At 43.6% G+C, this 23,295-nt stretch overlaps 1 protein-coding gene across 1 annotated transcript in view; it reads right to left on the minus strand.

Moving 5' to 3' along the window:
- LOC133348676 (collagen alpha-1(XI) chain-like) overlaps positions 1-23,295 on the minus strand; it is a 153,018-nt gene that overhangs the window by 54,887 nt on the left and 74,836 nt on the right. Inside the window, 13 exon segments of the mRNA XM_061561617.1 lie at positions 435-488; positions 1,588-1,641; positions 2,504-2,611; positions 4,108-4,161; positions 5,039-5,083; positions 6,176-6,229; positions 7,810-7,854; positions 8,911-8,964; positions 9,822-9,866; positions 12,571-12,624; positions 13,847-13,891; positions 20,351-20,404; positions 21,530-21,574. Coding sequence (XP_061417601.1) covers positions 435-488; positions 1,588-1,641; positions 2,504-2,611; positions 4,108-4,161; positions 5,039-5,083; positions 6,176-6,229; positions 7,810-7,854; positions 8,911-8,964; positions 9,822-9,866; positions 12,571-12,624; positions 13,847-13,891; positions 20,351-20,404; positions 21,530-21,574 — 711 coding nt within the window.

Below are 23,295 nucleotides of genomic sequence, written 5' to 3' on the forward strand. Positions count from 1 at the left end.
AATGTTGGTTACATTACTTATTATTGTATGAATGTATTCATTTAACAATATAAATGATACATTTTCACATTATGTTATTCAATGATTATAATTGAATTGATTACTTTGACAATCGACTTTCAAGTGGTCCTGACTACTCCTAACGTCGCTCCTAACACGAGTATGCCACATTGTCTTTCACTCCGCTATCAACCTGGGCCTATGACAAATCATGAACCAAGCTTATGCCATTTCTAGGCTGCATTAATTCATTCTGCGCTCAGGCCTCTGGTTCCTAGAAGGATTGGTCAGAGTCCTGTTCACAAAAGGGTGTTTAGGTTCAAGACATCTCCATATTATATGAAAAAAGAACATGTCCCATTGCTGCATCACTAAAAGCAAACGTGTAGTGTGTGTGTGTGTGCGGGGAGGCACTGTTTTGCGAAGGCACTCACTCGTGCACCCTTCTCGCCATTTGCTCCGGCAAAACCTGGGAAACCCGTGGAGCCCTGCAATAAATAAAAGTGTTTTAAAAAAAAAAAGGTAAACATTGCTGATGTGTAAAAAACACAAGGTGGCAATGACAACAATTGTGAGGGCAGTTATGGCATGATGTTACGAGGTCATTTTAAATTAAAAGTACACAGACAATATCACAATATTAAATTAATGGCAAAGAAGCATGCATAGAAGCATGTAATTACGCCCAAAAGAGGGACACGTGGATGAGAGAACACACCCAGGTGAACGGTTCATGGCATCAACCAAACAGTTAATAAAGGTAAGTGGGCTTGGGCTGGGTACTTCGTGGTCAGAAGGGATATTTGGTAATGCTCAAGAATAATAACGGAGCAGTGGCCAAGGAAGGGAACGGGTCCGAGATGACGTTTACTGAGGAGATGGGGCGATTAAATCATTCAGCGTGCAGGTGGTGAATGGACCGTCGCATTGCAGGAGAGGTGGCAGCGACTTGGGGAGGTCTTCATTCATCAGCAGATTGACCATGGCTGACAATGATGATGGATTTAAATTAATGGACCATATAGAATATAGCAAAGCATTGTTATTATATGCTTGTGCACCACTGTCAACGAAGTAGCAGCATAAAATAAATAACATACACGAGCAAGTTGTGTTTCGGAAACCACGTTTCAACCATTGAACACATGCACACAATCAACCAGATTATAGGAAGAGACAGATCAACGTCGAATACCATTGTTCCTGGCATGAATGGACTGAGAAGTCATTTGATTCTGTGGAAATTAATGCACTCGTGTGATTCAAAACCCACTGCTGTTTATGCTCGTTGTCTTTACAGTATTACCACGTAATCTCCTGTATTGACATAGAAGTAACATTAATTACATTACATTTATTGATGAAAGCTATAGAAAAATAACGAGAGTGGCTTGTGTTGTGACAAGATGATGGTTATGATTTAATATTAATTGTGGAATGCTTCGATATCTGCCAGCCAAGTCGCCATTGCAAATAATTTTGTAGCTCAGTGGGCTATACCAAGAAAATTAACTTCTCATTATGATTATCAGTCACAATAACATCGTACAGTATTAATCGTGGTGGGTGTAACATTGGTAAATTCACCTTGGGTCCTTGACGCCCTGGATACCCAGGTAGTCCTGGGACTCCCAGCTTGCCCTGGAAGCAAAATAGATTTCCATAGTGACATCGCATTTGAGGTGGACAGTCCATAATTAGCATTATCCATCCATGGTTCCCCGATAGCGCATTCACCGCTTGTTGCAGAGGTTTGCGGTTAGAATCTAGTAGGCTGTCCTGGTTAATAATGCGGGTGCATAACCATAAAATTTACGGCATCTACTGTACGGTAGACGTTAAAGATCACGTGACGTCATTTGAAGTCAATCGTTGTGTGGTGGGGATATGTGGCAAGTTTGAAAAGTTACTCGCCAATTACTGCGGAAACCCAGCAGAACATTAAAAAAAAACTGTCTAAAGACATTTCTGGGCAAACAAGTGTAAAAATTATAATAAATCATTAATATAGTTAGCAAGCCTCTATTCAACCACAGCAAATGTATTACTTGCAAATTACATACTTGATTGGGAAACATGGCGATAACAGGTTCACTCAACAACTGGAGGTTTGTTTTATCGTTGCAGACAAAACTGATCTGGAGTTTGCTTATTTTGAATCAATGCTGCTGAGAGGAGAAGAATATCTTTGTGTTTTTGCCGACTCGCCTCCTTCAGAAAATACCAGGGTTTAGGGCACCGTAGTGGTGACACTCGCGCCTCACAGCAAGAAGCACCAGGGATACATTCCTGACTTAGGCACTTTTCTGCGTAGAGTTTATATGTTCTCTCCCTGTTTAGGGTTCTCCGGTGTAATCTCATAAGCACACAATGTAACTGGTATTGGCCAAACATGTCGAAGGTTTCACCCACAATTAAACAGCAAGCCACTGACGCAGCCAAACATTGGGTGAGTGAGTCTGGGGACGTGATTACCCGGTACAAGTTAAACACATCATCGTACCTTTTCTCCTGCCACGCCAGCTGGACCCTGGTCACCAGGAGGGCCTGCGCGCCCCTTGGGCCCCTCTGGTCCATCCTCTCCCCTTACTCCTGCAGGGCCGCCCTCGCCCTGTACATTCACAAACAAGGACAAAGATCCCCCACATAGCATTAACACGCTGTAAGGGCGAATGATGTTAGCGAGCACCTACAAAGGCCGGCACGGCACACGCAGGGTGGCCAAAACCGCACGTGGCCGCCTTTGTCTCCCCAGTGGCGATGTTAACACACTGCACCTGCTAATAATTTAAGGCTGAGTCGACGTAGGGGAGGCCTAGGACCAGTTCAGATATTCGTCAGTGATTATTGGTTGTTTGTCAGGAATCGAACTTCTTGCCACGAGGTTCGTAATGCAATCCGCGAACTGTCACACTGTCGCTCCCCACATCACACCTGAAACACAGGCACACACCTTTACACCTGAAACACAGGCACACACCTTTACACCTGAAACACAAGCACACACCTTTACACCTGAAATACAGGCACACACATTCACACCTGAAACACAGGCACACAGATTTACACCTGAAACGCAGGCACACACATTCACACCTGGAACACAGGCACACACATTCACACCTGGAACATAGGCACACACATTCACATGAAACACAAGCACACACATTCACACATGAAACACAGGCACACACATTCACACCTAAAACACAAGCACACGCATTCACACCTGGAACACAAGCACACGCATTCACACCTGGAACACAAGCACACACATTCACACCTGAAACACAAGCACACACATTCACACCTGGAACGCAGGCACACACATTCACACCTGAAACACAGGCACAAACATTCACACCAACAAACGGTCCTGTCATAGTGTAATAAATGAAAGTTGACACATTGTGCGAGGTTATGAGAGCTTGGGAAAAGAGACGTTGGCAGAGGCTTCCAATTCATCAGCCCGATACATTTACCAAGTGGAATGTGTTAGGCGTAACATCCTAAACGAAGTTGTGAAATGTTCAGTGAAGAGTTGCATCATTGACACACCAAACAAAGGGCGATGTCTGACTTTCCATCATATTGGGAGTTCGCTGAAGGGGTATTCGCGTGAGTGATTAATACATTTAGCTTCACGTAAACCACAGCGGTGCTGGCCATCACTGCACGTGGCTTAGTCGTAGAACAAGCGGCTCGCAACCCAAAGGTTGCGAGTTAAAATCCTGGTTGGGGTTAATTGCACCATGTGAGGTTTGTGTTTGACTCAGCATATCATGCCTCTGGGGTCGATAAAACGAGTACCGCTTTGTGGGAAGTCGACAGTGATTGCCCTATATATACTCGCCTACACCATGGGAATTTGTAATTTGTGCATTATGTAAACACGGTATATACATGCAGAATGCACTAAGTTTACAAAACTAAAGATATAATACAACAAATTCTCGTAAAAATAATGCAATGCCAAGACAGTGTATCTATCAATAGACATGTGTTTGCGGGCGCCACATATTTGTAAACGTGTTTATGTAAACACGTGCACTTGTTAGGAAGTAAATGTATGTTCATGTCGTGCTTTAAAAATGGAAATGCACTTACCCGGTCACCCTTCACTCCCATATCGCCTTTGAATCCTGGGAAGCCATCTTCACCCTGCACGCAACAAAAAAAACACGGAATTAATGAGCATGAGCAGAAAATTAAGTTGTGTCACGGCAAGATGACCGCCCTAACGAGGCCTCCTCCATATATCACACTGCATGTCGAAAGCGGTCCAGAGTTTTTGCTTGCGTTGAACCGGTACTGCTGAACTCACGCAGTTCACGAGCCGTGTGGCCGATGGCATGGGTAAAGAAAATATTTGCATTGTTTATGCGAAGGGCCATTTACGGGAAGCAGTAATGTTAGAGGCTTCTTTATTTTGCTACTTGCATTCTCCACAAGGACGCCTACCGATTGTTTTGTGTGTGTGCAACAAAAGCTGAAAGGCGAGTTAAGGCAGTTAAACAACAATCTTCGGCCGGGTTATGGTCCTAGCATTCACAGCGAGCTGACGAGCTGCTAGTTGTGTAGATAATGTATCTTCAACACCTGCATTAGAAAACAAAGCGTTTGTTACACGCGGATTAACTGGAACGTATAATTGCTGTACTTATTGGTACGATAAATGTTAAATAAAATAATTTGACAGGTGACTTGCAGACGATGTTTGTTGGAAAATTACTTGGTGATGCTGTGTTGGCAGTGATGCACACTCCACTTCACCAGCCTTTCTATGCGCTGTAAAGCAGGGTCGTTGCCTAAAACGCCTGCTATTATTTTGTTATCTTTTTAAGGCCATGGTGTTATTGATGGATGTGCCGAGTTCGTGTGCTGTTTAATGAGAGGTTCTGATACCTATACCCGACAGGGTGCGGCATTGATACAAATTGTCACGGCGAGTGGTGATTACTGCATGAGTAAATGACGATCTCTTCATGTTAAAGTGGATGTATAATGTAAACATTTTCAAAGCAAAGTGACCACTCACCTTTTCACCTTTATTCCCCTTAAGACCACGAACCCCTTCTGTTCCCTACAAAGGAAAAAAAAACATCCAAATATACATAATGTTCACTGTAGTCTTAACAGCATGGGTAACATATGCAAAAGATGAATAGCACCAGGAGAAGCGTTCACCCGTCCCCTCGCCCGCACACGCATCGCGCGTGAGTTCACGCTGCACCTCTCATCACTGCTGATCGAGCATCGAGATGGTGTCGACCAACACGTGGCCTTCAAACGGAGGGCTCAGCAAACACAGCTCATCAGCGAGCCCACCACCACATCGCACAGCTTTCACCTTCCTCTATGCACAGCTCATCAGTGGGCCTCCATATTCCATGGATACAACAGCAGCAGCACTTTACCAAATCGGCACACACCACAGAAGATGCAGATACCAGATGCGTGGGTGTAGAATCGTAGAATCCAACTCCTGTGTGCGACTGCGGCTACGACTGCCAAACCATGAGGCACGTGACTTTGCAATGCCCCAAACATACACGTCAAGGCAGTGGTCGGTGCATCAGCAAGTCACACACTCGTAGCAAAGAGATGGACTGGCTAAGTCACTTGCCACTGAATTTGTCATGGTTGCTTTTCATCGGCCATAGAGAAGAAAAAGGCACCGCCAATATTTGAGTGCAAGGAGCCTGCCGAGGGGAGGGGAGGGCAGGGAGGGAGGCCCTGACCCCGCTCCCGCTGTGCTCGTGACTGCTCTCTTGTTGTGCTGTAATCTCACATCGCAGTCATTCATCAAATTGCTGGTAGGAGATGGGGGGGGGGGTGAATCAGTCTTTATTTCTGTGTAAACGCCTTTCACGAAAATATACGTTTCAAGTTGATTTTGTTAAAGCCGGTGAGAACTCAAGAGACCAGGAACGCACGGTTCAACAGTTCTTCGGCTACGAAATTTCACGGTCATGTTCAGATTTATGCCAGAATCCTTCAGCCCCTCGTATTTATTGAGGTGAGAGCGACTCTCAGGATAGTAATTTTGAGACAAACATAATGTGCCAACTTTTGGTTGAAGAATAATGGAACTGAATCAACTATCAACTAAGCGGTTAATATTCTACTCGTATAATTATCCATTGAGATATCGATGTAATTTTCCATACATTACCTTGACGCCACGTGGTCCTGGGTAGCCCACAGGACCCTGAGCACCTGCAGGTCCCTGAAAGGAACAATGTAAGTTGCGGCCAACGTGAATATTAATTTGACTAAACACTCATGATTACAGCACCACAGTGGAGGAAAACCACAATCAGATTTGAGAAGTCTCACACATGGCACAACGTAATTACGGATATTCCCTAAAATACCAAATCATTACTGCTGCCTAGCATGACAAGTTTCAGCTGTAAAGTGTAACACACAACTGATGCAAACTTCTCAGGGATTCCTCGGATTCTGTCATGACAATGTAATTGCATTGGTGTCCGGCCAGGTGGTTCAGCGGGTGAGCGAACGCTTCGCAATCAAAAGGTCGCCAGTTGGGAGGATTGAGTCATGTCATCATCCCTCTGGGGTTCGACAAAAAGAGGAAACCACTTTGTGGGAATGGCAACAGTGGTGGCCTATGAATACTCTCCCTGTCATAGGAATGTGAAATTTAAACCACAGGCTCAGGGCTGTAAATACGAAATGTGTAGAGCTGTAAATAGGGGAACTCATACACAAAAATGTTACATCTATAACTTATACAGTTTAGCATTTATATAATGCACATCACACTCAGTCAAACATATGCACATACATGAAATCCCAGCTTCCTGAGCCACAGGGTAATAATCTCGATTTATAAAAAGGGGACTGTACTAAAAAAGAGCGATTGCTTTAGGACCACGCGAAAGGTGAGTGTTGTTTAACTGTGGATGAAAATGTGTCCTGTACCGTTTTGCCAGGTATTTTTGGGCATGAATGGAAATAATGCGGATGTCACTGCACATTGCCCATCACTTTCTATCCATACAGCTGTTGTAGTTTTCCGAGTAAACTGACACTGCCGATCATATAAAATGCACACCGATGACTAGGGGTAACTGAACCATGTCCACCTGCTTAATTTGGTAAGTGGTCATTGATGCAACAACAACAAAATCTGCACATTCACACAATAACAACAGCAAACCCCATTTATTACTGAGTGGCGGTGATGCCACCATCACGCCCGTACCAGTATATGTGCATTTTGAGGCTGTGACGTGAAGTGTGGAAGGCTCACTGTTGGCAGGAGTTGATCGGACAGACCCAGGTGTCATGGGTTAGCCGAGTGAGATGACTGGCAGATGCTGCTCGCTGTGCCACCCCACTAAGTTTTGGCTCCGAGACGTTGGCACGTTGGTAGGACCTCCATATGAATAAAAAACAAAGATTCCCCGTATAGCCTGAACAGACTGTTGGGGTAAGTTATGTTAGCAAGTACCTATGAAGGCTGGCAAGGCACACGAAGGGGATGGGTGGTCAACACCACACCCGCCTTTGTCACCGCAGTGGCAATTTTTAGACACCAAACCAGGTATTCACTTGAGGCTGAGTCAACCTCGGGGAGGTCCATGAACAGTTTAGATAATGGTCACTAATGTTGGCCTTGAGCGGGAATTGATCTTGGGTTGCCGGATTCGTAAAACAGCGCTTTAACCACGACACTCCCGCTCCCCACATATATACACACATGCACACACATACACAAACCATCCCACGAATACACAGGAGTGTAGCACCCACGTGGATATCGACTCGCATTCGACGTACCTGTGCCCCTTTCTCCCCTGGTGGGCCTTCTTTCCCAGGATGTCCCTGCAGATAATCACAAACACATTCCGTTTAATCACAATCCAGGCAAGTGGAACATCAAAGGGATACCACCAGCTATAACTTATATCAGTAATAATTAACATAACCGTCTTTTAGTAGCAGAGGTAAAGATACAGCCCTGCAATTGCCAATGATGGTGGATGGGCCTCCATTCGCGGGACCTCTAGAGAGCCACCCTCTCTATGATACTTGGTCTACTCTTCCACATTGACCAGAAAAGGTTTAAAAAAAAATACGGAACTGGTACTGTCCAAACATCCCAATGAAAAACAAGCCTTGCAATTACTAAATTGGGATCACACGCAGCAGCAATATCGCCCCCCTACTGTTGAAACTTGGCAGGACCCTCCTAAAAAAAGAGCCTTGAGGCTCAGTGAGGCTTTCCTGGGTAAACAATGAGGCTAGTAATAACAATAAAAACAATAATGTTGGAGGAGGTGGGCATGTCCACATTATAACCTGGCGAGCGCCTGACAATCATCCGGTTAAAAACACGTGAGCTGGAAGAATTCCTCTGGAAAGAGCAGTGGTTGTCACCGACACACTCGGCGGCATGGAGAATCACAGACGTGGGCACAGCAGGAATGTGCTTACCAGTAGTTTCACTGTGTTACTGCCCCCGGATACCGTACGTGACACTGTCAGATAATGTGGTATTCTGTCGAATTGTTCAATATCCGTTGACAAATATGGGCAACGAAAGCAACACATGGCGTTGGGATATCGCTGTGTGAATGTGTATTTATAGAATGTGAACATTAGGGGCGAAGAACCATCAGGCGTGCATTCATTTACATAGCAAGACGTTACATGCGCAACGCCACAGCTGGCCAGAAGAAGAATGCACAAGTAGCATACTTCTTAGTTCACTACCACTCTTCCTTTTGAACACTTTGACAATGTTAACAACAATATTAGTTCTGTGCATGTTCATCATATAGTTGTGGTAATGTGCTGTGTTCTTGATTGTTTTGTTGCTGTCGTTGGTAAGAGGCTCTATGAATGGTGGTGACAGCGGAGAGGAGTGTGTTTTCATACCGGGGGTCCGTCAGATCCAGAAAGGCCCTGAATGCCAACCTTTCCTGCTGGACCCTGCAATGATTCATCATTCAGTTATAATAGCACCACACACGCAGGCCTTGAACGTCACAATCGCCTTGCCACTATCACAGCCACTCACACAGCATAGCAAACCTGGCCGAGAAGAGCATTCAATCTGTGACACACGCATTGCACCACACGCTGTGGTACATCAAAGGACCAATGTGTTATTTCCCAGGAATCAATTCCCCCAGTAATTATAACTTTACCAACATGGCCCAGGATTAGCGCGTTCTCTTGTTGCGGAGGTTTGCGGTTTTACTTGGCCAGGCCGCCCTGGTTACTATTTGTGGGTGTATTCACTGAAATAACACACTCTGTCTGCTGCACGGTGAATGTAACATCCCATGACATAAATGAAAAAAAGTAGGTAGGCCATTGTGTGCCAGCGACATGGTAAAAATGCCCCAAGTTTTAAAATAGTACCCGCATATGACTCAACTGGTCAATACACAGTGACGCCGCCCCTACCGAGAAACTACTGCCGACTCGGTGAAATACAACACATCCATTCATAACGGCTTGCACTCTTAGATTGGCGCTAACAGCAAATGTACCAATTATTTGGTTAGATTTGAAAATGTATTCATCAACATCATCAACTTTACAATCAACAGCATTCACCTCCGTAACATTACCATAATTCAGGCACATTAACACAGTACTGCAATACATGTAAACTGCAATGAGAAACAATCAGATTAACATCACACATGATCTCCTATCACCATCATTATTGATTGTGAAATACACGTTTCCTTGTGGAATAAAGCACTTGTTCAGCATATACTGTAAATATCATGAGTTGAACTTTCATCATAATATCCTCATTGTATCATTGTCCTTACCTTTTCACCAGGTGGACCTATGGGCCCTTGAGGCCCAGGTAAACCCTGCAAGGAAAAACAATGGACACAAATGTATTGAGTCATACATTTGCAATCATAATTTACAAAACTGTTCAATAGTTATATTCTTAGGTTTTTTTAGGTAAAGTCACGTAGGTAAAACATTAAAATTAATAAAAGTAAAATAAAATAAAAATCACGACGTTTCGGAGGCAACACAAGCTTCCGTCTTCAGGTGGAACCGTCACAGCCCGACAGCTGTATCAAGTAAAATGTTCAATAGTTGCTAAAGGAAGGCCTCCCCATGCTGTGCAGTTTGGTAAAGTGGCGGCCCAGGAGTGGTTCAGATATCACCTGCCACTGATGTTAGCCGTGGCTGGGAACCAAATTGAGGTTGCCAGGTTCAATGTGCAGTGCACGAGCCAATGCACCAACACTATGCCGCTTGTGTTGATATGACATATGCTTAAATGGCAGTCTTATTCGTATGGTCTGCACAATACAGCCGATTGCATGAAGCAAGGATAGGAAGGATAAGGTCAGGTTAAAAGAACAAACACAAAAGGGAGAGCAAGGCTGAGGATTAGGGCTGATTATTGCCAAAAGCGCAGAGAGGAAATGGGAGATCTAAACAAAGAGAGGAATGATTCGACATCGTTCTTGCTGAGGTGTTCATTGGCACTACCGCACACCTGTAATCCAGTTATTTAGGAGGCAAGGTTGTTGGTTCACCAAAAGACAGGGGGTTGGTGGTTTGGGTGCTGGTGGATCATCATAAGTTGCAGCAGTCACGTTATTATTATCATCCTTGCCCTTGTCGCAACATTATTATCAGCTTTATCATCATTGCTATCATCTATATCTTCATCATCATTGTTTAATGCCATGCCGTGCTAAGCTAAGGATTGGGAACCTTTGCTGAGAGCAGAGGAGCATGTGAGTGTGTGCGCACGTGTGTGCATGTGAGACGCAGGGCCAGGAACTTGCACGTGAACTTGGCAAATCACGTTTGCAGAATTTCCACTGGTCGGCGGAATTTCACCGATAGGTGGGAATTTCCGCAAAAGCACGAAATAAAGTTGTGCATATGAATTGGGCCCTTGTAGCGTATGGATGATGTACGTTTGTTAACGAGGATCTCGACTGGGGAATTGCAGTGTTTATCAGAAATAATGGCTGATCTTCGACACTGAAGTCTTTGTAATTATTACACATGCCCCACTGAGTCTCAAGACTCTTTTTTAGGAGGGTAATGCCAAGTTTTCACAATATGGGGCAATTTTGCTGTGTGTGATCCCAAGTGAGCAGGTAATCGCTCAACATTGGGATTTGTGACCAATGCCAGTTAAATTGTGTTTTCTTTTAAGCTATGGGAAGAAACTGGAGAACCCAGAGGAAACCCATGCAGAACAGAGGACATACAAACTTCACGCGGAAAGGCGTCCGACTTGGGAATCGAACCCAGGCCCTTCTTTCTGTGAGGCGCGAGTGTGACCACCATGCCACCACCCTGCTACCCTTAATGTGAGGTTTCCGAAAATACATTTTTGCGGCAGTGGTTAGAGATGGGTCCCAACCACCGTTTTGGTTGGAATGTGGACATTGAAAAAAGGGGGCTTATTAAGGTTGAAACGAACAACGCAACTACAAAAGACACATCTATTGTTTGAATACAGCTGTCACTACAGAGGCTAGGAGTTTTACGGAAGCACTGTGAATGTTATCCGAAAAAGGAGGTTGTGATGGATGGGACATGTGCAGGCAGGTTATCGATACAGATACCCAAAGGTTCACAAACAATGCGAAGACCTAAAGCCAGATGGTATGGATACTGCCATAGTAGACTTTGAGGGTCTGCATGTCAACATTATGGCTAGGGGATCTCTTGGTGAGGTTTAGTGGCATCATTGCCATTGTTCAAGGTGGCCGCTTGTCCCTGACGTTCACCTTAAACCCATAAACTAAAACGCTGTGATCGGGCCAGCGCATTGTCTCAATAAAATGAAAAAAATACCATGATGCCAATTTGAAATTGGAATTTAAATACAGGTTCATTTACGCCACGTGCAAAAGTTTGCGACTGAAAAACACAAGAGAGAACGTCTGAACCTGTAACCGCTGTTGAAGGGGAAAACTGAATAAAAGTGATGACAAAGTTAAGGGCAGGAGTTGGTATGCTCTTGAAAAGCTGAACTTGAAATTGCAAAATTGCAGAGCAATGTGCAAAAGAACGCTCACTCCCAGCTATGACACCTGAATCAGAAACGAAGTCATTGTCCAAGCAGAACTAAACTGAGAAGTGCGCACAGTAGCACAGACAGATGCAAGCTTGGAATTATATAGGAGACAGACAAATTAACACATGGATCAGAGAACACACTCAGGTTAAGTACATATTTAAAACTTAAAAAAAATTTAAGTAGATGGACTTGGGCAGGACGCATCAAGGCCAGAAGGGATAATGACGGAGTGACAGCCGAGGAATGGAAAACATCCAGGAAGACGTCCACCGAGAAGACAGAGCAATGGAATATGCACGTGTGCAGGTGCTGCGCGGATTTGTGCATTGCAGTTTTGTGAATGACAGAGGCGGTTTTGGAAGGCTTTCATTCAGCAGTGGATTGACCAAGGCAGAAGATGATGACTAGTGGTGAAAGACCTAGAAGTCAAACTTCCAAGGCAGGAATAACCGATACCGGGCCATCATCCAGCAGTGGACTGGTCATTGCTGATGATGATGGACACATACCTGGGAGCCAGGATTGCCTTGCTGGCCTGAAGGACCGGACTCTCCTTGTGGGCCCTGCAAAGCAAACGTGCTCAGTAGCAGCAAGAACATGCCAATGCAAGGACCACCATTCACTCAACGTGCGGTTTCTTTGACTAAGGTGCTGCTGTGCCAGGCTGCGTACCACGTTGCCACAGCAGGCCCTTGTGCATTACGGACCAATACATTCCATAAGAAGTTGCTTAAGCAGATAAACTCTGGTTGGTTTTGACTTCGTCAGCAGATGGACTTTCTGTCTGTTCACTAATTATTCATTACCCAGAACCCTCCACCACAGTACATACTGACTTTTACTAATTTGTCGAGCAATACCATCTGTAAATAATAAACGTTTTTGGGTTAGATTGCATTATTTATATATGTGTAATAACCCTCCACCACCCGACACGGCCAATCAGCAAAAGCCTACGTGTGAAACCATCTGTAAACGCAGCAAGATTTATTTAGCGGGCCTGACTCTGCTCATGACATTGTTGAAAGCTAGTCCTGAGTTTACATGAATAACAATCAGTGCATATCATTATCAGAGTTGTCTTTTTTTGTTTGCATTTTGACTGCTTGTGTTGTGGTTATTGCAAACATGATCCCTTGTATAAAGGTGTCAGTTTTGGTGCCAAATAAAAGGGTAAAAACCTATTACGACTACTAAATCCTGCAGGGGAATAATAGCTCAGAAGGCCGTAGGCCGATGGGTGTTCTGTTGATTCATTATTTATTCTTGACTTAAAGCTTTCGTGACTGCAGGAATTCATACTCTTTGGGTCTTTCGGTAAAGTAACTTAGATAGAAAAATAAAAAAAATCAAGACGTTTCGATTTCAACACAAGCTGTATTTTTTCACCTGAGGACGATTGCTTGTGTTGTGATCGAAACGTGATTTTTTTAAATTATTTTTCTATCTATGTGACTTTACCGAAAGACCCAAAGAGTATCATTATTTATTCTTTCTCCACAGAAATTTTACAACAAATTATATCAGTGTTAAGTTCAGTCAGGAAAAGTCCTAAGCAACCAGTGAGGAGCTTTTTGGGTGACAATTTCATGCCTACATTGGCACATATAAAATGTATTCTTTGGAAATGTGGCAATCTTGTCAGGCAGCGGAGGGTTATAGATGCAAAAATTAATATTCATCACGATCTATATCACACTGGTCAGGTCACGTAACATAACATTATTGGCAATAGTTCTGTAATAAAGTGATGTCATTGCTGCTGCTGTTTCAACAGCTCCTTACCATGTTGCCCTTAGGTCCAGATGGTCCATCTAAACCCCTGGCACCCTGTTCCCAAGACACACACATACACCGCAAACAATATGTTAACTCAAATCTCCAATGATGTGGAAATACATTTGCCTTTTGGGCAAGCAAATGGTTCCCATTGGGTAAAGGCACAAGCCCTCTCCACATGGGAGGCTCCCCAGGCATGTGGCAGCAGAGAACACCGACGGCTGTGCTATACTGATGAGTCCTAAGCAGGACAAAACCAATCTATTGGCGAGCTACACTTTCTCAACTCTTTTGAGTTTGTGGTCTAAAATTACAAAATGACGACAAGTGCAGTTCTATTGATCTGGTCGTCTGGATAAAGCTTTGTGTGTTGTTTGTGTTGTTAGATAAATGTTACATCATTATATGTATGCGAAACGTTAACCAGTTGTGGAAATAAAATGTATAGACGTTCATACATGATCATGTCTAACTAAAAAAAAATATATATCCACAGTTAAATAAGTGTTAACTTGACTTACAATGATACATGTGTTGGTTAAAATTCTAGTTGTGTGGTTGAATGAGCCAATCATCCCGCCAGGGTCCATATCATTTGTAACGCTCTCTGGTAAACCAACAGCAGTTGTCTTTTGTAAACAATGGTCTCTGACACAGGAAATTGAAAAGCACAAAAGCTGTACTAGAGTTGCCACAGAAGCTGCCTCCTCGAGCCTTCTTCTGAAGTTCTCTGCTCCTCAATGGCAGCTCAAACTCCCTCCATCCGATCCCATCGTGAGCTTTCTTCCTCACGTCTCTTAATTCCTTCTTGATTCCTTCCTTCCTTCAAGTCATCAAGTAGATTTTTCTCTCTGCCTCTTGGCCTTTTCACCACATCCTTCTCTCCAGAACTTTCTCAACTCTGCGAACTTGACCAATGTTTTTTGCTTTTGTGAGATCGTTCCAATCAGACTCTATGCCAGGGAATTCTGCAATGTAAAAGTAACCATGCCCGACAGATAACACTGATCCAAAGACAGTTTCTCTAATTAGAAAATGTTCACCTTCTGACTCTCCAAATTGACTTTCGTCCAATCAGGCTCAGCCACCTAAAAAGCCTAGAATATGCGTTGCCCAATTATATTCAATGTGTTCTCCTAAATGGGTTTAAAACATTAGGATCAAGAGAAAATGTGCTCATTACGTTTTGTGAAAGGATATGTTATTGATTTTTGGATTAATCCAAACAATACAAAAGTCAGAGCTTGATACGACATTTCACATTATACGAAAATAAAAGTTGTGGCTCCATCTGCGGGCACGATGCCACGAGGAACTACGCTGCTGACATTCCTCGGCTTTTGTGCTTTTCCCGCAGACGTGTCACGTGACATGAAGGGAATAAACTTTTGTTTCGCAAAGTGATGTTCAATCTTTTTTCTTTATCTGCTCTTTAAATTATTTCATTCAGTGATATTCAGAAGATAAAAGCAAGATTGAACCGCCTCTAAGGAGAGGGTTTCCACACAACTGTTAGATCTCTTAACAGACTGCGAGACAAGAAGGCTCACCTGATCGAGTCTCTCACCTTTCTGAAGAGATGCCGCGACAACAAGGTAATACCGATTGCCGCTGTCACTTCCCCTAACGCAAAACGGATCTTGTTCAGGGCTAGCCTAGCTCTAATCTCAGAGAGAATAAGACTGCTCCGATTTGAAATTGATAATTTAGACAAGACTCTCTTATAATCACACTAAGCATTAACGGATCAGATGTCCACATCTGATTGGGACCATGCAGATAACATGACTGTTTCTTCAGCCGCTAGAATGTCAACCAAATTTAAAGTTAGCCTGATTGCTAAATTCAACATCCTGTCCAAAAAGAAGCCAGATCCACACGTTAAAAAGAAGATGTTAACAAGACTGTTATCAATCAGAGTAACAGCCCAATTTCCGACAGCCTAAAATCGGTACTAATTAAAGGGTTGAATTTCGCAGTCACCCCTAAACACATCACAGTGGATGATTATACCATTGCCCAGGTCGATGTAGTCCTCAAAGGTTTGGGACACATCCTGTTAGACGTGGCAAGATCTGAAATCGCTGCTATCCTCAAAAACGCTAAGAAACCCATTACTAACATCAGCAAGGACGAGCGTTTTGAACTCGCTCAATTGAAAAAGAGAGATGAGATTGTCATCCTCTCTGCCGACAAGGGCAATGCCACTGTCATCATGGATAAAACCACATACAACAACAAAATTCAGGACCTTCTTAATGATGACAGTTATACCAAAATCAACAGAGACCCTACCAACCGCCTGGCCATGAAAACCAACAATATAATCACTAATTCCACATCTCTAATCGAACCGACCAAGCAGCTCTCTCTAAAACCTTCGGCTGCTAGACCATCCAGATTTTATGGCCTTCCAAAAATTCATAAAGAAGGTACTCCACTCCATCTTATCGTATTCACCATTAACTCACCCACCTACAAACTGGCCCGATTTCTGTCTGAGACCCTGCTGCCATTCACAGGCAAGACCACCTCAGCTGTACTCAACTCAGCTCACTTGGTTTCTCTATTCAAGGACATCTCACTATCTCCAGATGATTTGCTTGTCAGTTTCGATGTCGTTTCTCTGTTAACCAATGTACCTGTGCCTGACGCCATTGCGATAATTGAAGACTTGGTCCAACAGGGACTGAATCCTGATGTACCAACTTTGGTGAGGCACTGCCTTACCAACACTTACTTCATCTGGAATGGTACATTCTACAAACAAAATGAAGGTACCCCTATGGGTTCTCCCTTATCACCAGTAGTAGCAAATGTCTTCATGGAGAAATTTGAAACAGATGCCATCCTGACATCCACCCTACGTCTTTCCTTGTGAAAAAAATATGCAGATGACACGTTGATCATCTGGCCACATGGCCTGCCAGCACTGAACCAATTTTTCAACCACATCAATTCCATACACCCATCCATCAAATTCACAATGGAAGTGGAAAATGATGGCAAGCTACCAGTCCTGGATGTTTTGATTGAGAAGAGACCTGATGGCCACCCACACGGATTTCTATCTAAAGCCTGATTCCCACCACCATCCAGCCTAGAAGAATTCCCTCATAAAAACACTACACCATAGGGCCCGTTGCATCTCTGACCAGCACAACCTAGCCAGTGAGCTTGAGCACGGACACCAAGCACTCAAGATGAATGGATATTCAGACTGCACAATCCGCAAAGCTGTATCCCCAACCATGGGGAGACAACCATCTTAGGACCCAATCAAAACCATCACCTTGCCATACATAGCAGGTGTTGCCAAAACTATTTCCAATATCTTGAACAAACACAAGATCCAAGTTCGATTCAACACAGTACACAACATCCGTGATTTGATCCCATCTGTGAAGGATGTGATTCCTGACATGCAATACCCTGGTGTCTACAAACTAAGTTGTGTCTGAGGCAGCAGTTACATTGGGGAAACGAAACGACATGTCTCGGACCGTGTTCGCGAACACAAGGCAGATTTGAAACACAGCAGAACCAACACCACTGCCGTAGTTGATCACTATTTTAACGCGGTGGGCTCACGTGATATTGTTTTTTGAACCAATCAGTTTCAAAGACAATGCATATATTATCAGAATATGTTTTTTGTTTGCATTCTGACCACAAGTATTGTGGTTAATGCAGACATGATTCCCTGTAAAAGGTTTCAGTTTGGTGTTTTAACATCTCAACACCTGTTTTGTTGCCAGAAAAAAGGGGAAAACCTATTCTCATATTTTGGTACTGGCAAAGGAGGTCCCATGAAGTTGACTCTGACGATTTATGAAATGTAATTTGTCTGAGTCCACTTTTGTGACTGGAAATGTAGGGATTTAATTTGAAGCTATGTTTGTGCATTGTTTTTGGCTTCTTCTGTCATGCAGTAGTTTTTGCTCTGATTACTATTTTATTAATTGTTGTACTGAGTGTTTATGTTATTGCCTTTGTCATTTTAATGACCCTGGTCACTCTTACAAATGAGACTATTGTGGTCTATTGAGTTCTCACCTGGTTAAACAAAATAAACTTGAAATTTGCATGTGCCAATCTCACAGTTTGAGGAATCTGAGCATATTAAACTATTTTGAAACTACATTTTATTTACCAGGTGAGGCCCACTGAGCTTTTCAGAAGTGACCTTGCCACAAATGACAGCTTAACGAAGTGGCTTAGCATGTGGAAATGTATTGCATCCAAATACTCTAAGTGTGGAGGAAGAAATGGGAAGGACACCAGAGAAATATCCACCACCAAGGGGAGAACATGCAAACTCCAAATAAATAGGCATCAGAGTCAGGATCGAACCCACAACCTCCTGCATACCAGACTGAGGTATTTAACATCTCGCCACCGTGGTGCCCCTTGCAATGCTTGTCTCAGTCGTCTGCCCTCTCCCACACAGTGTGCAAGTCCAACCTATTGCAACCTCCTCTCTCTGATTTACATCTGCAAAATGTACCTGTTACGTGCCACTATTTTGCTGAATTATTTTTTCAGAAATTCACATCAACCTAAGTATGCGCCACAACCCAAAGGCCACATGAATCGTGTTTTGCATTCGTTAAAGCTCAGCATTTGTTTTTACTTCTGTAGTACCTCTTGTCTCAAACACCTTTCTCAACAATGGCCATCTGCTGTTCCAAAGTGATTTACATAGTCCATCAAAAAGCCACGCTTTCAACACATTTCGGTTCTGCTCAACAGCTTTCCCCGACAGTCATATCCAAGCGCCAACTCACAGCACACGCATCACCCACATGCAGTGGCGGCTCCTGCAAAATCTCTCAGGGGGGGCAAATGTCTGGATGATTGATAAGGATAAGGTCCACCCATGCAATGGATAAATTAACAGCTTAAGCATGTAAAGGCAACTTCACTTCTTTAATATTAATGAAAAATAAAGTGACTCTTACAATACATCTTGTTTGTTTCTATACTCACTATTAAAAGAAACCACTCAAGTTTATTTTATTAAAGATTCCACTAGGTGGCAACAAATTATATTGTTGGATGAAACGTGCTTACGTATGATGACGTGAGCACGTATGATGACGTAAGCACGCTAGGGCGAGCCCTCCCGGAAGCCATAGAGAATGCATTGCAGCGCCCCCGTTCGAAAAAAAACATCTTTGAATGTAAGTCTATGGGGCCACTCGGGGCGATTCTCAGCTGGAGGGAAATCGCCCACAAAGAGGCGGTACTGCACAGAACGTGACATGACGCTGATTGGACTATATCCAGAGGCACAGTGACGGCTAGCGTGACTCTGTGGTTGAATGACATTGGTGGTGCGTCGCCCAATCGCCCTAATGAAGAAACCGCCCCTGCCCACATGCACCATTTCTCTGAGATGTAACTGACGCATTCGGATTCCTGATTCTTGACTATAACTGTCAATGGGTGTTTTCTCAAAACATGGATGGTTGAAGATGACTTTGAATTAAACTCTGATAAACACCTTGTCGTGGGATCCTCAACACGAAATGTACACCTATGGATGTGTCCCACCTGTTTGCAGCCTTTGTTTAAAGTTTATTTCTTAAACCAGGCAAGATTTCGCTGACACAGCGGCATGTATGAACAGCCTTTCCTCCGTGTCTTGCTGAACTGTCTCCGACTGCATCCAGCTGTGACCTATCTTGTGCAGTCCCTTTACCATCTGTCAGCCCCCCAACGTTTAACACCTTGGCTGTAATGCCACAACAGCATTCCTGCAGTCCTGGGTCCAGATTTAAATCTGTTTTACTGCTTCAGCCACTTACAAGGTCGATTATACCCCCAACTCTTCAATACAAAAAAAATATACTCGGGACATTCCTCAATTATATTTGGTCTTAAAAGGAAACAAAACTATATGCAATAAGCGATGTTTATCATTAATGCTGTTGAGAAGGCCCATTGCCTAAAATGTCACCTACCCATTGATGTGTTTCCTTCTAAGGCCACAGAGTTATTGACGAACCTGCTGAGTTGTCGTTGTATATGATGGCTTTTGATGGCTTTTCTCGTCAGTCAAATATCCCAATTGCTGCTGCTATTAGGCACGCTGATCTGGCCCCATAGATATAAGTGCGGTCTCTATATGTATGAGGCAGACTTGGCAGCAGTGAGCATTAGTGACTGTACTGTACTGATTAGTCCGAATAAGAATGAAACCGGTCTATAGTTGTATTTTTGTCTGACAGCTGGCTGTTGGTCACACTTATTCAAGCAACTGAAGATGCCTTAAAACCAATGCAGTTCATTAGGAACTGGTGGTTTTGCAGACTGCATGCGCCTTTTGTACACAGTGCACGTGTTTGGTTGCTGTTGAAAAATGTGTGCTTGTGCATCACTGTCAAAGCTATGTCGCCGAGCAACTCTTCAATTATCTGTTTCTGATAATAGATGCCACCACAACTGCTCTGCGAAACGCATGGTATTGGTGTGACAGGTGACGAGAGAGCCTTTTGGCAACTTTACCGGTGATCCTGGTAGCCCAGGAGGTCCCCGAGGGCCCAGCAACCCACGCTCACCCTGTCAGCACAACATACACCGCACACAGTATTATTATCGCATCGTATCATTATTGTTATTGCTAATCTTGTTTACACAGGAGAGCCTCACTGAGTCTCAAGACATTTTTTTTCAGGATGGTCCTGCAAAGTGTTTGCAGTAGAGGGCGACGTTGCTAGGCGTTATCCAAAATATGTAATTTGAAGGTATTCAGTAGGTCAGCAATGGAGTATTGTTATAAGCTAGGTGAATAACCAGAGAGCGCGGAGGAATGCTGTGCAGAGCAGAGGAATAACTGAGACACACAGAAAGGCGACAGAGTCGGGAATCGATCCCAGGAACTTCTTGCTGTGAAGCAGGGGCGTTAGCACTGCGCTGCTGCCACCACCCTGCCGCCCAGCAAGGGCTTACAACAGCTACCGGCAAACGAAGGCACGCACATGTAAAGTGAGTGCAGCTGTCTTTAACGATCCCTCTGCAGGTCCCACGTTGCATTTTCCCACTCGGCACGAGTCACCTCTTGAAATGTGCTCTTCGGTTAAGTAATATCTTCTTGGCTTTTCTTTTGCATTCATGGATAACTTTATTCACGCACACTAATGTGCCGAACACGTGACGCACAAGTACTAAAACTGTTTTCCTGGCATACTAAATGGTTATCAAAAAATTAATTGTGAATAACAGTTGTCAAATAGCGTTTTCAATGAATTGGCTGCAGTCGTTCACTTTCAAGAAAAAGTTCCATGATTACAATTATATTTAATGTGTAAATAACATCATCAACTGTGCAAATTAATGAGCCTTAACCTATATATATAATTTAATGGTAATTGCCTCTCGCCCTGGGGCAATTACCATGATTATAACTGCCGCCATCATGAGATCGGTGAGTGGACCCCATGTCAACTCCACCCCCGTGCCCGATACTTGATGCAGATTTGTCCGTATTACCTCATGACCATAACTTGCGTCTCCCTTTGTAATTAAGTGTTTTGATTTCTACACGAGCCGTGTCAAAGTTGGCGGCTCAAATTCATTGCCGGAGGATCCCATGACATGCAATGCGCTGGGGACAATGGGGAGGAGGAAGACTGAGGTTTAGACGGTGTAAAACGTTGCAAAGAGGGAGAGAGCATCGGTTGTTACCGGGTCTCCTGCCAGTCCTCGGGGACCAATCTCGCCATCTTTCCCCTGAAAAGCAAATCAGGAGCTTTGGCAACAATACAGGCAACACATTGTAACAACGTGAAAAGATAAAAGTTACAAGATATATTACTAATCAAAGAACAGTAATCATAGTACCAAAAAAAACTATATTAGGGATGATATGCATTCATTGTACATATATAGGCTCAGAAAACGTTATTTTACAGTGTTTTAATATATATATTGTTTAAACAGCAATATATTCAATGAGTAACCACTTTTTTTGAAGATTTCTAAGGAAGAATGCTTTCATGGATAATGTCTGTCTGTCTCTCCGTCTGTAATGCAGAGTCACAACAACTGTCATAACGATGACCCGATGTGAACTCAACCTTACGGTGCAATTGCATCGCTCTTAGGGACTCACCCTGGAAAAAAATCGGCGAAATGGATCATAGGCTGCTACTAGCTCTATCATCGCTCATCCACCCTCGCCACAGGATGAAGTACGATGGAGGAATGTGTGACAGATGCCACTGGGCACTGGTAGTGGTTGGCTTCCAGCAGAACAAAACGGAGAGAGCGAGCGGTGTGCCCACGATGAGCCTGCTGTGTGGGTTACGCCACGACTGACTTCGAGAAAGTTGGCACACAGGGGAACGTGATTTGCACAATGCTTATGTATTTTCAGAGATAAAATTTTTATTATTTTCTCATACAGAGCATGTTTGTTTGCATGTTTTTCCACAAGTATGTGTGGTTAATACAGACTTGATGCCTTGAAAAATGATCTTTGATATAGTAAAAAATTTCCATATATATAACGGCTCAACCCAAACTTCTGATACTTGCATTATCTTTGTATTGTTCGCCTTTTGGTGTTCTCTAGTCTAACACTGGTGAAACGAGGCCATGAAGAAGACTGTCTCTGGTGTAGGTCAATCAGTTTAAAAGATAATGCTTATATTATCACAGAATGTTGGATTGCATGTTTTTGCCACAAGTATGTGTGGTTAACACAGACTTGATGCCTCCTTGCAAAGTTATCTATGTGGTGGTTGAACATCTTAACACTTCCTGCTTTATTGCCAGAAAAGGTAAAAACCTATTCTTATTTTTCATCACATCTGATCTGTTTACTCTAAAATCAGGGTCTGCACAGTAACCTCCTTTTATAAGATATTCAAGATCTACCAGAGGGTATAAGTGCCCACCTATGCTGGCAAGCACACGGTGGTGAAATCACCACAAAGCGAAGAATGGCAGCTGTTGTCGTGTGCGTGTACGTGTGTATAAACGGTGCCAAGATCGGGTTCTGTAGAGGAGGCTAGCGAAAGACTCTACTGGGCAGTTGGAGAGGGTCGCCCTCCAACAGCAATGGAGAACGGACGAGCGATGCGCACAACGAATGGAGCGATCGGGTGACTAAAAGTTTGCAGTGGCAGGCACATCTGCCAGTCACCTCAGTTAATTAACCCATAACACCAGAATGTCCAATATTATTCCGTCGTATGGAGATATTAACATTTTCGAGGGTAGATCGAGTTTTGATTTCCAGTTAAGAACATCATCAGATGCGGAATAACATTAATACAAGGAGCGACTGTTCATGATACATTCTGTTGCTTGAAGTTCGCCACAGGTGTATCGCCACTCGTGCATCAGGTACGATTCACAACGGTTATGTGAATTCCTGGAGTAGTTTACGAGTGCCCACTGGCACAGGGCTAGCGTGAAGCCAGGAGGTTTATCCGTGACATCTTCAA

The sequence above is a fragment of the Lethenteron reissneri genome, chromosome 27 (assembly GCF_015708825.2).
Source record: "Lethenteron reissneri isolate LAM-NWPU_2019-01 chromosome 27, ASM1570882v1, whole genome shotgun sequence".
NCBI classification, from domain to species: domain Eukaryota; kingdom Metazoa; phylum Chordata; class Hyperoartia; order Petromyzontiformes; family Petromyzontidae; genus Lethenteron; species Lethenteron reissneri.